At 36.2% G+C, this 17,446-nt stretch overlaps 1 protein-coding gene across 1 annotated transcript; it reads right to left on the minus strand.

Annotated features, from left to right (window-relative positions):
- Positions 1–1,959: 1,959 nt before the first annotated feature.
- On the minus strand, positions 1,960–16,461 carry LOC306869244 (exocyst complex component 3-like protein 2). The gene is made up of 13 exons (XM_079415924.1): positions 16,260–16,461; positions 12,254–12,783; positions 11,058–11,278; positions 9,928–10,702; positions 8,165–8,279; positions 7,949–8,059; positions 7,678–7,778; positions 7,280–7,390; positions 6,819–6,954; positions 6,615–6,737; positions 6,379–6,534; positions 5,966–6,087; positions 1,960–3,081 (listed from the first exon to the last, which is right to left on the minus strand). Exons 2-13 carry the CDS (start codon positions 12,766–12,768, stop codon positions 2,760–2,762), a joined length of 2,808 nt encoding a protein of 935 aa, XP_079272050.1. The 5' UTR covers positions 12,769–12,783; positions 16,260–16,461; the 3' UTR covers positions 1,960–2,759.
- Positions 16,462–17,446: the final 985 nt, after the last annotated feature.

A 17,446-nucleotide genomic window follows, 5' to 3' on the forward strand; every position in this document is an offset into this window, starting at 1 on the left:
TGTGAGGGAACATAGACAAACAGATGAATGCATTGTCTAATTACAATAACCTTAAAACATTAGATTTTCTAGAAATATAATGTGTTAAATCAACAATGAACTGACTTAAACTGAAAAATTTCCAGTTTACTATTGTCATACAACTATGCCAAGTAAGTGCAAAACAATATAATGCAATTTAAAATGGTAAAACAGTATTATGTAAACAAATATGTGCAGTGTGCTCAAGAATGTGTGTCCTATCATCCCTGTTACTCTGGTCAGTCCTGTGACTATGACGTCAATCCTGTTACTGTCATTAATTTAAAAATAACTGTAAAAATTATATTTGATACAGCCTTCCAGGTTTTTCCCTTATAACTATAACTATATTTTATTTTGGACAAAACCCTTTTTTAATATCTCTCTTGTAAAAATATAATTGGTCACTCTCCAAAATTGGGATGTTCTTAGTCATCTGAATGACAAATATAAAAATATAAAAGGAAAATCTAAACTATGAAACAACCCCAGAGAAGAGAGGGACTAAAATGCTGCTCATTTATGTGGAAACTATCACATAGTTCTAATTAAACTATAGTAGCCCATCATCTTTAGTAACATGTCGGTAACAGGGTTGACAAAAATACCACAAACATGAGGTAGAAAAATTGTATGAAATAATAAATTATACATAGCCTGAGATGGCACAATATAATTTCTAAAGTCTTCACTTCATGGGTTTTAAAAAAAAAAAATTTGATTAACTTATTTTTTTTATTTTCCAAGTGGAAAAGGCACCGATTTCGTGGAATGACCTTTATCTACCCTCAGGTTGTTTCATTGTTTAAACTTTTTTTCTTTCCACACAATGAAAGTCAACAGAATCCAAAACAACACTGGACTCCACTGACTTTTAAAATATAGGCATTCATAAACAAATACATTTTTGGGATGCCAAGAAAAAAAGTCAACGACATGTAAATAATAATAAAATCTGTGATGTTTTGTGCTGAACTACATCAGTGGCATTAGAGAAAAATCCAGCAGACTTCACTTACCTTATTCACGTGTATCTATTTTTACAAGTGTGTGCGTCGTTCTCTGACTACATTTTGTTTGGGATAAAACAGGATTGTTGTGTTGAAAAGGAAGTGGCCGCCTGTGGTGGTGTGTATACTTGGCTCTGATAAGAGGACTCGTTTGGCACCTCTCAGAACAACAGGAATAGACCAGTTACCCAAAACATCCCTAAACTGACAGACAGGAGAGCTCAACCGCAACTCAAAACCCACAGAAATCCACACAGCTGAATGAAAGCTGAGAGGAGCCCACCTGCCGCTGAAAATCTATAATTAACTGCACTTATTCATAGAACATTTATCATGTAAATGGCATAGAGTAAAACAGATATTAGCACTCCAGTTTGGGGTCAGTAGTATTACTAAATTACAATAAAAAAAATCAAATAATTATTTTGTAACACTTTACAATAAGGTTCATTAGTTAACATTAGTTAACAACATAAGTAAACATGAACTAAGAATGAACAATACTTCTACAGCATTTATTAATCTTAGTTAATGTTAATTTCAGCATTTACTAATGCATTATTAAAATCACAAGTTGTGTTTGTTAACATTAGTTAACGCACTGTGAACTAACATGAATAAACAATGAACAACTGTATTTTCATTAACTAACATTAACAAAGATTAATAACTAGTGTAATAAATGCATTGTTCATTGTTTGTTCATGTTAGTTAATACATTAACTAATGTTAACAAATGACACATTGTAAAGTGTTACCAATTATTTTAATTGAAAAACTGTATTACTGTATTTTTTTTATCAAATTAATGCAGCCTTGGTGAGAATTAAAGACTTCAAAAGCATTTTAAAAAGCTTACTGACCCACACTTGTGAACAATAGAGTATATAAACAAAATAAAAGTGTTAAAGAAAACAATAGCAGTTTAATTATAATATAATTAATTTCCCAGTCAATGGGGCTTTATTTCTTATTTACCTGAAACAAAATCACTCAAGCATTCAATTCATGTCAGATTTCAGATCTCAGATCAGATTTGAATAGTGATGAGACATGAAACGGAATGAGATGTACAGAATCCTAAACTTTAGTACAAAAAAGAACAAAATCGGAGGCATTAACATTCACATTCTTTAAATGTCGCACTCTCAAAATCTGAAATGTAGCTGTTTATGCACTGCAGAATTGTACCTGGTGTTTGACACATCACGTACATGCATCTGCTCTGTGTGTGATTTAATGTCAAGCTAAAGCAGTGTTCTGAACACAGCCTGCACTAATAAAAATTTCAGCATGTCCCCACTCTACATGAATGAGTTTCCTGCCGCTCCTCTCAAATCATGTGGCTGTTCACACGACAGAGGTCCAGCTAGTCAGTATACAGCAGTCCAGTAACAGCCTGTATAAAGCAAGGGAGAATTATAGATCATTTCCTGTCCTTTGAAGTGTCCACTGACTTATTCCGCTCCAGCTGTGCTCTGAAGGACAAGTATTGTTGTGATTTTACTTTTGCTGTCATAACCTCTTCTTATCCTCCTTTTTGACTGGGTTCTGACCACATTTATCTAGTCTGAATTAACTGAGTGCACTTTTTATGCCATCTTTTGCTTAATATAATACTGATTTGATTATGCATTATTTGTTGAGATGCTGTGTATTCATCGTTTATTGTGTCTTTTTTAAATATCAGGATGCTATATGTTGTAGTTATGCTGTATTTCTTTATATTTAAGGTTCAGTAAAGCGCTTTGCACGGCTTGATTGTGGTCTGTCGTCGGCACGTTTCTCATTCCGATGACTCCTGCTGCGGTTACGGCGTGGCCGGGCACTGGCGACCCATGATGACACAGTCAGACCGAAGCGGATCAGAACCAGCCCCAGGCAGGACATGTCTTTGGCCACTGCAATTTCAGAGAAGAGGGCACGATCTCGGGGCAGATTGATGGAGCTGTTGCTGTTCTCCAAGTCCCGGACAACAGCTAAAATCTCCTGACGGTCTGTCTGATGCACCATCCCACGGACATTCAACATAGCAGAGATGTGTTTCCTCCTGTGAGGAGATGAAATGAGAGAGCGAGGGCATGGTTCATATTTCATGTTTCATATTCATTAAAGCATACATTACTGTCTTTGCACAAAACAAGAAATACATTGCTCACAGTAGAAAAAACATAAACCCAAATGTAATAATAATAATAATAATAGAGACCGTTTTTTTGAGCTCATAACAAACGAATGGAAAAAGTGGAGATGCACTAATAATTATTTATGTTACAGCTATAAATGGCTGCTTTTAAAATGCTATACTATACCTTACTAAAATAAAAATACTTTTAGTTAAATAAAAATAAAGCAGTAAAAATGCTGCAAGTGAATTTAGGAATCACAGCAGTGTATATTATTTATATAACATTATTAACATTATATAAACATTATATATATATATATATATATATATATATATATATATATATATATATACACGCACACCTGTATAAGCTTTTTAGGTCAATGTGCTTTAGTTTTTTGTATGTATGTACTGTATGTATTATTTATTTAATATTTCTGTTTAGTTTTACTTCATTTTAGTTTTTGTAATTTTAGTATTTAGTCATTTTTAATACTTTAGTACAACAAATGTAGTTATATTTCAAATGTTTCTAATTTTCGTTAAGGTTTTCGGTTTTCATCTAGTATTTATATTTTATTTGATTTCAGGTTTATTTCAATTACCACATTTTAAATATTGTTATTTAAAAATAGCAACACTTATTAAAACATCTAAATGTACAGTGTGAGAAATGGATATTAATTTTGAGATTTGCATTTAAAAGTGTTAAATTATTGGTTTTATGAAGATTCATTTTAAGTGAACATTGGATGACGACCAAGGGAAAAAATAAGAAAAATAAAGAGCACAAATAAATATCCAACTGTTGCAATACATTGCAAAAAAACTTGTCTGATAATATCGTCTGATAAATATGGTACAGATACATCATGCATCAAAAAAAGTTCAATTTGACTTGATCATGTTGTCTTGTTACATTCATAAATTTGTTCTGATGATGCTTAGTGAACAAATCAACATTTTTTTTTAAAGAATCACTTAAACCAAAGTTTCATCAGTTTCCTTTCAAACCTTTTTTTAGATAAAGGGACAAAGATAAACTTTAAGATCAAAACAAAACACAAAACCTGTAATATTACTAAAAAGAGCAGTCTGCCATTAATTCAGAGAAAAATCATTTGAGAAATTTAAGCCAAATATGTTTCTTTGTAATGATCCCTTGACACCACTCATGGCTCAAAAAGCAAACTCAGAGTCAGCGCTCTATACTGAGAAGATGGCATGTCCTGCCTATAGATAACAATGTGACAGTGTGAGTCTGTGACAGACTTTCACATAGACAGACAGTCAAAAACAGGAAGCACCACTGCTAAGCACAAAGACAAGTTAAGTAGCCTCCACTTTTTGGCTTTTGATCTCTAGTTGGTGTGTGTGTGTGTGTATTTGATTGGAGTGTGGCACCAGTCAGTCTCCTGTGACCTGGCAGGAACAGGAAGTACTCCACAGCCACTTCCTGTCTGCTGAGGAGGGTCGTGCGTCAGCAAGCAGGAGCACTGCCAGCCAGTGACTGACTGTGCACACACACACACACACACACACACACACATGTTGGTTTTTGTGGTTTATTGGGACTCTCTATAGGCGTAATGGTTTTTATACTGAACAAACTGTGTGTGCTATTGTCCTACACCAACCCTCCACCTAAACTTAGCCCTCACAGGAGACTTTGTGCATTTTTAGATTTTCAAAAAAACACCATTTAGTATGTTTTTAAGCCTTTTGAATTACGGGGATATAGGCAGTGTCCTCATAAACCACCTTCATATTGTAATACCTCTGTCATACCCATGTCATTATACAAATTTGTGTCCTCATAAACCACATAAACATGCACACACACACACACACACACACACATTCCTCTTCATTCAAACAGAAACACTGGACTAAAGTGGGGTCACATCTCATCCATTCCCCTGTTTACTGTCTGCTGTTCCCTCCCGTCCACAGAAAGGAAAGCTGGCACTGAGATGGAGCACCACGGTAACTATTTTCAGTCAGACATTCTTAAAATGACCTCAGGAAACAGAGAGGTGTTGTGAAAAATAGTCCTCAAGGAAATGGGGAACATGTCAAATTTTTCATGAATGAAAGCACTTTAAGATGACAGAGTTCAGGTTCTACCCTTCCGCAGGTCTAAAAGTGTTCAGCAAAACTGTATTAATGTAATAGCTACGTAAATGGACAATGTTACATATTAATATACTGAGTGCTGTAAGAGCTAATAAAACATGTTCCTTCCGGTTTTATGCTATAAAAAATCTACATCCTGTTCTACATTTGGTTTCTGTTTTATAGAAGTTTTTAAACAGCACTTGGTTCCGGTCTTTAAAGTTTATTGGTCAAGATGCTAAAGGGCTGTTCACACAGAATGTTTTTTTGCATTCCACCCTCTTTTTTTTAATGAAAACATTACGTTCACATCTTTTGATGCATCTCACAGAACACAATGTTTTAAAAATGCTTGTACGCCTTGTCTCTACACATTGCGTTATTTTACATTCCACTGCTTCCCATCTTGCTTGTTTAAAAGCAAAAACGTGTTGTTTGTGATGTATTGTATAGAGCATGTGGTGTGGAGTGGAAGTCAAGCAGTTCTTTGTTTTCTCTCACTCCATGATTGTTTTCATAATTTCTCAAACTAGTGAGGACATGATAAACCCGGACTGGAGCTGATCAGAGGGTATGTTAGAACCCAAACCATACACTTGCCATTTCTGGGTATCCCTGCTGGTTCTTGAACCCTTATAGTTGTGACAGGCCTCTGCAAGTGGTTTTGATTTATTCACCTTGGTGGTCTTACCGTATATCTGGAAATTCCTTCACCAAAACCCCAACTTCCATCTGAATAGAGGGAGTGTCCTCCAAAATTATGATGTCAGCCAGGTGAACAATTACACTGTCCAACCAGGAGGAAGTTGACTCCTTAGGAAAGGGAACAAAAATAATTTAGAAAATGTTTAAAATTTATCTAATTTTGGTGTTGGAATTTTTGGTTCTATTCTATTCTAAAATAAAATACAGTTTCAATTTGATTTGTAATGGCTTGTTGCAAATCACATTTTTTTTCTATTGACAACCATAGTTTTATGCATATATTCAGATTTATATACTTAACAGTACAGTACCTAAGGTCCCTCGCAAGAGAATTATCATATTTGGAAATTATTTAAGATAATGTATTGCATAATCTTTATTAAACTTAGTGGCACTGACCAGATCTTTAAAAAGAGCCTTCAGCTGTTTGGCCTCATCCTGCAGACGGAATGCCACTCTCTTCCTCATTTTGAGTGATGTACAGATGACCCGCCCCCTCATGATGGCACGAACATATTCAACCAGGACCCGCCTGTGCACCTCGTTCACCAATGCCTGATAGTCAATCATATGAGCAATTAATCAACCAACCAAACCGTGAGTGTGTAAGAATGCGTGTGTACTCAAAGTCGTACCTGATATGGAGGGCAGTCCATTCTGCGGAACTTTTTAAAGTGCTGTTTAATAGTCATCTCAATACTCTCATAGGCCTCAGAGTTTTCCAGCCACTTCCTCTTCACCAGCTTATCGAAGAATGGCTGGAATCATGCCAGAAAATCATCAGTGAATGCTTAAAGAATCAAATCTGGGCCAGATGTGAATGTGAGCAAGGGTCTCACCCTGATGTTTTCAAACAGTATGTCCGAGAGAACTTGCACTGACTGGTTAACAATTCTCTCCAGAGATGATTGAGCTCGCTGGGAGATCTCCTGACTGCCAAGGGCATCACACAGATGACAGCGTTCCACAAAACTCCTACAGAGTTCAACACAGGATTTAAAGTTTCCGGTTAACTTATTTTTTTATTTCAGTGCTATTTCATTGCATTATTCTTTTTATTTTATTTGTATTGTCTTAGGATGTCTTTCGTGAACATTGTTTTAAGCTTGTGCATCTAGGTTACTGATCAGTTGAGTCATGATTCTCCTGACTATGAACAGACTCACATTCTCTTATTTTGTTTTATATTTGTTACAAAATACACATAATTATAAATTGAATATTCTATATAAACCCTCAACATTTTAGACGCAAAATGTGATTTGTCTGTATAGTGTAGTATATAATAGCATAGAAAAACCTGAAAGGTGGAACACAGTTGACAAGAGCGATGGTCCTGGAGACATAACCATCCCCATGATCCCCAAATTCTGACTGTGTGTCATGGAACATCTCAACCTTTCTCTGGAAACTAAATACCACACAGACACACACATATCATAATTTCACACTTCCCTATTCAAAAGGGAGATGGAAAAGACATTATTTGAATATAATGTAGGGACAACACAATTTCAAAAAGTGCCCAACCATAATTGGGAACACAGTTATTGTGTTGACTATGTCAGAGTCTCTTCTGAGCTTTGTAAAGTAAGTATCTAAATATCATTAGATTAATTATGAGTTCATAAATATTTCTGCTGTGGCTTTTGTCATTATCAGAATTATTATGATCAAACTCTCTTGTCCCCATCTCACCTGTGCAGGAAATCTGCAAGTCCATTCAAGGTGCAGCGAGCAACACGAGCTCCTAGTGGCTGACTGACAGCTGTCGATCTGTCCAAATCCACCTTCAGCCTCTGAAACAGATTAAGACACATGGATACGAAAAGAAATTCACAACGACCTTATAAATACACATACACCAACATACAGTATATTGCCAAATGTACAAAGTGGAAGGCATGCATAAAGTCAGATTCCAAAGAATGCAGTAATGGATGTACATGTGTGGGATTGATGGTATTACCTGTATAACAGAACGGGCGAGACCAGACTGATACTCTTCAATGTGTAGCGTCTGAGCCCATCGCTTTTCTTCATCATCCAAAACTTGCGAGAGCTCCGTAGTCATCTTGTCCTGCACACCCACATAATGCATATTATTTTAACACATCCGTTATTTTGTTTCCAGAGATTAATAATTAATGCATAATTTGACTCAAAACTTTTCTAAAAGAGTTACCCAAACAGTTTCGACGCAGTCCTGCTCCATCCGGTCTATGACATCTTCAGGCAGTAGAGGTTCTAGAGCTTCATACACTATAGTGCCCATTGCTCCAACCGTAGCCAAGACGTCCCTATGGGACACCATCAGAGCTAGTGCATGTTTGTGTGTCCATAAGTGTCTAACATGTCCAAGTTCTTTTGTGTATTTATGTTGTTCAGTTTTGGGAAAGTAAAAACCTAATTACAATCCACCTACAATGCCTGCCGGTACTGGGAGTCAAACCCACAGCCTTCTGGTTATAAATCCGACTCTCTAACCATTAGGCCACAACTGCACAAATCAATAAATACATCAATTTTACTTTATAAATAAAATATAACAATCTAATGATATAATATTTAATTGAATCAGAGTTGTACATTTGATGGCAGCAAAACAATAGTAGGGTTTGAATGAATGAACAATCTCAATTAAGGTGACGGTCTACTCTTAAAAATAAAAGGTCCAAAAAAGGGGCAGTGATGTCAGAAGAACCAATCTGGGTCTCCCTAAAGAACCTAGAAGTAAACAGTTCTTAAAAGATCCATTTTTTCTTAGTCCGAAGAACATTTTAATAATCTAAAGAACATTTTTTTCCCACCTTTTGTGCCATGGAAAAGTTTCAGGGATGTTAAAGGTTCTTTGTGGAACCATAAATGCTAATAAATTAATGTCTCAAACTAGAACAGCCAAACACAACAACGACTTTCTATTTTACATAACTGAGTCAAAAATGTAGTACAGGGATTCATTTACATAATTTTCCAGTGCTGAGGGCCATAGATGATTAACTGATTCACTAGTCTAATAGTCATTTGTGGATGGTAAGGGGCTTATTTCCACATAAAATCCAAGAACACTGTGACATTTTTTGTTAATTTCCAGAACCTATTCTTAACTGCACACACTGACCTTTACTTTTTCAAGTAGTGTCAAATTAAAAGTTTTATATTCCATTACTAAAATGGAGGATAATATCTTTACTTAATGTAGTAATATTCACTCATCAATTTTTTTTTTATTAATATATTTAGCTCTTTATACATTCAACTCTTATGTTAGAATGAATCCATCTCTTCAATGCAATGAATGAAAGAACGAGAGATGACATATATGTAGGTGTGCCCATTTGATTATTCCCTCAGCTGAGACATTATTTAAAAAAGTGATGTACAGTAGTTTTTTGTCTACTTGTTAGGAAATGTAGATTGTTACGGGTAGCAGTGACAAATCTCCTTTTTTCATTTTGCGACGTACATCTGATTATCAAAAAAGGCTGTTGACTGGATTTTAGGATGTGGGCGTTGCACTCAAAAGTAAAGGCAGATGAATGTGAGGTGGCAAAGGAAGTTTTAAGTGGACTAAATAATTGGGGAAATTCTGCTTACATTGTTCATAATATAATCTATATTTTTTACCCTATCTATTTTCTAACCATGCATTACATTTTAATTTAATTAAAGTGCTGAACTACTGTCATGTTACTGAAAAATACAGTCAAATTAGTAGTGTGGCAACTTTAAGTATACAAGACTGGTGTTGTGGCTGTGTACAGCAATTCTCCCAGGTATTCAGTACCGTTGTTGTTCGGTCTCATAATAAACAATGCATCTGATATTAATAGACCTGAGCTCATTCTTCCACTGGGTCATTAAACCAAGTGGAATGTGATTGCAGGAAAGGTGTGTGTAAATATAGAAAACACACCTCAACGTCTATGTGTACATTTGCAAAAATACCTGTTGTAAATGTTGTAGATCCAGTCCAGCAGTGAGTATGTGTCTGTGATCTGAATGGGTCCACTAGTGACGGTTTTCAGTCGTTTGGCAACAGCCCTGTGATAACTCTGCATGTAGACCTGAAACACACCAAACTCCTCGGGATAAACCGCCACCACATTCCGACGTGCTGCATCCATATCTTCCACCACTCTGCCCCTCAGTCGCTCCAAATACATGCCCATCTGCCCTGCAGCGATGCCCCCTGGTTGTGGAAGACACCAGTCAGCTGCCTCTCCCACTGCCTCCACCCACCTTTGACGCAGTCTCCTGGGACGCTTGGAAGGCCGAGAATGGTCTTCAGATTGGTCACCAGTTTGGATGTTGGACTGGGCCTCTTGCCGCAGGGCCCAGACCTTGTCAGCCTGCTCTTCCTGTTGTATGACCAGCACCACTAGGCCAAGCTGAGGCCCGCTGCAGGGTTGACGTAGTGACTCCCTCACCACATCCCACATCTCTCTCTCAAGAGCCTCATAAAGCAGCTCAACGTCTTTGACTTTGCGCAGTCCAGCGTCCCACATGCTTGGGCTGTAATCCTTACTGCCTGAACCAGCCAACAGGGGGAGCCAGAGAGACGACATGAGTGTGGGTGGAGTTATGTTACTGGGTGTGGTTGAAGTGGGTGTGGTTTGTGTCAAGAGGGAGGGGTCAAGTTCACACTCCCTCTCAAGCTCCTGGATGTGTGTGTCGGCAAGCAGTAGGTCTCTCTGATTAACTAACTGTAGGATCTCCAACACTGTGAGAGAAAGTGAGAGATTGAGTAGTGTTACTTATTTACAGCCATGTGTTTAATAACTTGATGTGTTGTTGTCTTTGGAACAGGCTCTACATTGACACAGTTCCAATTTTCTCTCCTTGCTTATCACGTAGGATCTGCTGCACAAAGAAAGTGTGTTATTTCCTGTCTCTGTGAAAGTGTTTCTTGATTGGCCAGTGACTCACAGGGACTTTTGGACCCTGATACTGCTCATTAAGTGCAAGGTGTTATGGGACAAATATGGAGACCCCTGACGGTGAACAGTTACACTTTGTACATGCCATAAAAAGTACAAACATGTATAGACGTAACAAAAGCAAAAACATGGTTGTACCTGATAGTGGCTCCCTGCGTTTGACCGGTGGTTCTTCTTCTACTGACTCTTCATCGTCTTCCTGCGAACTGCGGTTTGTTAGTGAGTCCCCTCTGAGTTTGCTCAGACTGGCCATTCGTAGGAATGAGGGACGTCTACGACTGTCTTCATCATTTTCAGTGGTCAGATCACCAGTAGGTAGACTATCTCTGCGCTCACTCGCCTTACGACGGCCAGCCAACCTGAGGAGAGAAGATGCATTAAAAAAAGTCCTTTCGAATACCTTCACAACAACTAGTCTCAGAAATAATGATCTCTGCAACTCTGATTCTCAATTGGTTGGTTTCAGGTCTGGTCTGAAAAAAAGAAAAAATTGCTAAATGCAAACAATGCTACATAACTAATAATATTCCATATTTACAATTATGCACAATTAGGATGGCAAAATAAATGCAATAAATGGTGGCTTTTAACAGTGGGAAGAAATGCATCACATTTCTTTTGTTGTTGATGTCAAGGGCTATGGATAGTTATTGCCATATCAGCTTCATTGGGTATTACACGGAAGATACAAATGAAACATTCCAGACTATAATATCATTAATACAATAAAAAATAAAATAATAAAAACAAACATTTTAGAAAATTCAACTGTAATAAAGACTAAATTAAGCACAATAATAAAAAAAAAGATTCTTTAAATATCCTTGCAATTAAAGTTTTTTTTCTGGGTCCATAAATACGTCCTTAAAAGTTTGTCCTGATAAAAATCTCATAACATTATAAATTGGACTGATCAAAAATATATGCTTTATAGACAAGTTGGTGCTACAGTATTGTCAAGGCATATGGTTAACATGGTTTGTTCCAATGCATTGAATGCATGTTACTGATCTTATTGTGAATGATTCATCCATCCAGCTTGTAATTTTTAATCAAACTGTCACAGCTGGGTCTTCCAGTGACAATGATCAACAACAGTCTTCTCTCTGGCGATGAATGGTGATTTTAATTTAGAAAACCTTACTATTTGTATATTATTTTGCTTAAACAGTTCATGATTATACTAATACTTTCCAGTGTTTGATTTTTATGATATTTGTGTTTTAATTTTGTATGAGAAACAATTTTGATCGCCACTTGATGTCCAGTGTAAAAGTCCTGAATCATAACCACTGAGAACCACTGCTACATAATATGCATATTACCATTCTCACCTCAGTAAAGTCATGATCTCCTCTGAGGCTCGTCGATAGTTCTTTTTTTTCTTTCCTGAGGCGGGCGCTGCAGGGAGCGTGGCACTCCGTAATGAAGGAGTGGCGCCCCACACATTTCTTCCGGTCATACGCAGCCCCTTGCCTAACTTGCCAAGGGTCTTCAGTGGTGACGAACCACAGATTCGTTCCAGAGTTCCTCTCTTTTCTTTGGATCCATCAGTGACCTTTGACCCTCCACGCTGCTCTGCGTTTGCCTCATTCTCCAGTGCTTCGCTCACCTGGGATGATCTCTGGTAGTCTTGTCCATTCTCCCAGACCCCGCCTTCTTCATTATTCCACCCCATGCCTGCCCACGCCCCCTCAAATGGATTCAGATCGGATGGTGATAGAATGAGTTCCCCGTTGCTGTGGTTACTTTTTAGGATGAGTTCACCATTAGTAAGATTGCTCTTTTGGAGATCACCATTGCTGTGGTTACTTTTGATCCTCCTTGGCAGTCTTTTGAGGATGGGCATCCTGTCACTGATTAACTAGAAGACAAAACAGACATTTGTAACATATATCAGAATCAATTGTCTATTAAAATTTCTTCTCATTTAATTGAAATACATTGGTCTTGAGCATGTAAGGAAAAACTGCTGCTCCTCATTTAACATATGAAATAACCCCCATAGCAAACATGAATCAACCCCTGGAATATTTATACAGGTGGAGCTGGGGAAGGTGGAGGGTTTCTGAAGCGTGCTGCAACTGTTACAGCAAGTACTAGCCAAGTATTTGAATGTTGAGCAACAAGCTCATAGGCTTCTGATACAAAATAACCAATCAGCTGTGCCATGTGATAATGATGTCATTATGTCCGGTTGAGCAACACCTATCAGCAGTGTTGGGGGTAACGCATTACAAGTAACGTAATAATATTACTTTTTTACTAACGCATTACTTTTTAATTTACAAGAAAATATCTGAGTTACTTTTTTCCCATTTATGTGAATGTGTATTAATTCATTCCACTCGCAAAAAACAGATTTAGTATTCATCAAAATGAATTAAAACAGTGAAATGCAAACTCAGAATATGACACAAACCTGCAATAATTAAATATGTTAAACAACACAAATGTGTCTAATCCCATTTTATTAACCAATGTCTTTGCTGCTGACCTTTGATGATCCAGTTCAACTATACTAATAAGCAAAAATGACTTTAGATAAACTAACAATTGTGCTTCATTGTTTTTTATTGCTGAAAAGTGTTTTTACAGACGTGAATTTACTTCTCCTTCAGCCTGAGGTTTATTCATTACACTTTTTGGTGTGAAAGGGCTTTTACATTTGCTATAATTAGAACTTCTTGAATTACAATCAAACAATCAAGCCCTGCTCATATTTAAAAAGTAACGTCAAAGTAACGAAAAAGTAACGTTCCATAAAAAGTAGCTAAGTAACAGAATTAGTTACTTTTTTTAGGGAGTAACGCAATATTGTAATGCATTACTTTTAAAAGTAACTTTCCCCAACACTGCCTATCAGACCGCGCCATCTAGAGTTTAATGACAGAACATTGGATTTCTATTATGTATCCTGAAGATATCATATTACAGGTTTTTTTCAAACAGTTTGTCACAACCAATTAAATTCCACTGAGGTCAGTTGCTTGCAGTAATTAGATTACATTTGAAAATGAATATATTTTATTGATTATATATATAGAAATTACTATTTATTTTTTATTACATTTACTGATTAAATTCATTTAAACAAGATTTTCTTGTATACTGTATCATGTCAATAAGCATGTCTGAAGACCACTATGTGTCCTGCTTAAAGGTAACAAGAGGTAAAACCTGTTCAAACCGCCTTTGTCAGGTCTGTCTTAAATGACTTTGCCTTGTTACATTCTCATTGTTCAGTATTCCGGTGAGCTGAGTGCATTAACAGCATATGTATGTGTGTATATGTGTGTTCTTTGAGGACATTAGCAGTTTTTAAGCTCCTATAATGAAGCTTCCATCCAGATGTGTCAGAATAGTTTCCTGTCCTCAAGAGTTTCTCAGAATATACACACTCCTTACTCAAACACATTAAAAACACCACACACACACTCACTTTCTGCAAAGTCTCTCAGGGGATTAATAAAGTATCGAACAACAAATTCTACACAATCTGCAATCATGTTAAAATGGTCAGTACTTTAGTAGTAAACCTATCAACGGGTCAACATTAAGAGCATTCCTTGTGCAATTTGAACAAAGACTCCTGAAATATATATTAAGATAAAGAGGTGAAGATAGAGTAGAGAGAGAGTGAGGGAGGAAAGGAGAGGGAGGGAGGAAGGTGCTGTTGTGTAGCACACAGTGACCCCTGTGATTGTGTTTCAGCATCCCTGCTTTATTTCTAAGCAGAGTTCCCCTGTTGTGGTGATTAAAGACCTGGGTTGGGAACCAAAAGGTTCTAGGTTCAAACTCTTTAGTTTCATCAATCACAAGCATCACCATTGTACCCTTCAGCAAGGCATTTGCGTCAGCTGAATGAGTGCTCGCATCTTTCACCTAAATCAAACTGACCCATTTGATTATTTATTGTCTGGGTTCCAGGTGGACCTTCTGCAAGTATTTTTGTTCTTACATAATTCCCGGTAAAAGACAGGAAAACATCACTTGTAAATGTTGATGTTCAGAAAGGAACAAGATGTGTATTTCTCTAATAATATGTATATGTTTAGAGACAGACAAATATTAAACAAACATTAACGGATGGAGAAAATTGTTTTTTTGAAGCTGGACTGCCACAGAATCTAATTGCCTGGACCAGCGCTTGATTACCTATATAAATGAAATGAAAGCACAATGAATTGCTGAGTTTTAGCAAGACAAAATGTGCTTGGCAAAGGATTTCACTCCATCAGCATCAGATAAATATCAGAGTAACAATTAATCAGCGCACTTAAGCTACAAAAACAAACAAACACCCAAGCAAATTGAATAATGTGAAGTGTGATTCATTTCATTAGCATCAACACCAATAACTCAGACTTCTGATGACCCTTCAGAAATATGTTGTTACACATACACTCTGGCACAGAGCAGTCTGCAGGACACTGGATTATTTGCTCTTGTTTGTTTAGTAAAAGCTATATAGTCTACTAAAAACCTGAATTAGAATAGTAAGGTCAATGTATATGCAGTATAATGTTTCGAGTTGGAGCTGGAGCGGTTTCATTTGCCAAGCACTAAACGAGGCATTTGGAGTATATTTTGTTATAAATTAACATTTACACTATTAACTGATTGATTAAATTCGGGATCATCAGTACCTTATAATTATTAACTTAAAAAAATAATAGACTAAAATATTTTTTCACATTATTCATGTCGTGTTTGAGATCAAATCAGGGAGCAAGAGTAAAGTGTATATGAATTAACTAAATTGAATTATTATTGAACTAATTGTTAATTTAACTAACTGAATTAATGAATGAAGTAATTAAAATTGTCATTAAGAGTTTTAGAAAATAAATGTGTGTGTGGTTATATGTCATGCATATAAATTTGAATTATTATGGACAGTTATAAATTTAGTTATACATTTTATATATATGGTCACTCTTTAGACATTCTACTAGCTATAACTTTGCAACTGCATGTCAACTAACTGTATATATTAAAATCATGTCTGTAAATCTAATCCTGTAATTCAGGTATCATGTGATTTTTCCATTTACTGTTCTGTCAAAAAAATGTTCTTACATACTTTGTATAGTGACTTTTACTTTTCCTCCTTTTTTAAAAAAGGTTTTAGTTTTAGATTTTTGTTTGAATTTTGATAACATGTTGAAGTACATATACAAATCTTAATCTGAAACAATCATGTGACTATTTTATTATCTGTATTTACAAAGAAAACTGTAAAACTGAATTTGATTGATAATACAACTAATAATAAATATCTAAATATATGTATTGATAACACAAAAATACAAGCAAAAGGATATATGCATCACTCACCTTACGCTGCAGTGGGCAGTCAGCTCAGGGCAAATCCATTCCAGTGTCTGTGAGAGTAATAGCGAGCCTATCAATAAGAGAGGGGCAAAGTGTGTGTGTCTGTCTCCAAGATTTTGGGGCCTTGTATTGGAATGTCGGAGGCAGCCGTTCAGTTTGCTACCAGATAATGATGCATTTTCCTGAGGAAAAAGAGACATCCTCCCTAATTAAACAGAAACACACACACACACACACACAACCAACAAAACATGTACAGTTTCAAATACAGTTTTGACAAAAAGTGAGCACCTCAACAGTTACTTTTTAATAATCATAATGTTCTTAATGTCAATAACCTTTATCTTAAACAGTTGACATACTAAAACTCTCCTATTAGAAGAGATGGAATGGGCTATTCCTGTTATTCTTCTCATATACGAGTGCTTTGTATTTGTTACCAAAAATGAGTTATTGGCAGTTGCTTTATTTCAGAGCCCTTCTGACTCAGTTACAGATAAAAATAAACAAAAACAATATATGTGTGACCTATCAAAAGTCCGGCTTTTTGCAAGGCACTTAACCCCAGGTTCTGTACCTCAAATTTAAGATTTCATTAGTTTATATTCCAGTTAATTTAATGACAGTCACCTCAGCTATTTTTATACACTCAAAAGTACAAAAAATACTGTCACATAATGTTCCTGTCAATTCATACTTATACACCTGTGATATTAGATGATACCATATAAAAATATACTTTTAAAGCACACAGGAGGAACAGGGTTTGGATTCATTTAGCACAGGGGTTGTGTAATTGTTCTTTAAAAATCCCAAGAACTCAACATTTTGGATGCTTCGGGAATGGTATGAAATCACATGATTTAGCACAAATCCCACTGGGCTCTTGGATAAGTGGTCAAGAACATCCAGTTAACTAGAATGAATCTACGATAACAGTAGTTCTCAACCAGGGGGCTTGTGCCCATTAGGGGGCCTAGGCAAACTTCCAGGGGGCCTTAAAATCTTAAAAATCAAAGCCTCAAAGTCATTTACATTTATATTAACAGAGTCTAAATTAAATTGATTAAATAAAAATGTTTAACCAACATCATTTTTATTACAGTTTATTTTTATTACAGCAGAAGTACCAGAGGTACAGTGCACAACATAAATGAGTATACCCCCTCTACAACTTAAATTCAGCAAAT

Source organism: Barbus barbus (genome assembly GCF_936440315.1).
Source record: "Barbus barbus genome assembly, chromosome: 5".
Classification (NCBI taxonomy): Eukaryota; Metazoa; Chordata; class Actinopteri; order Cypriniformes; family Cyprinidae; genus Barbus; species Barbus barbus.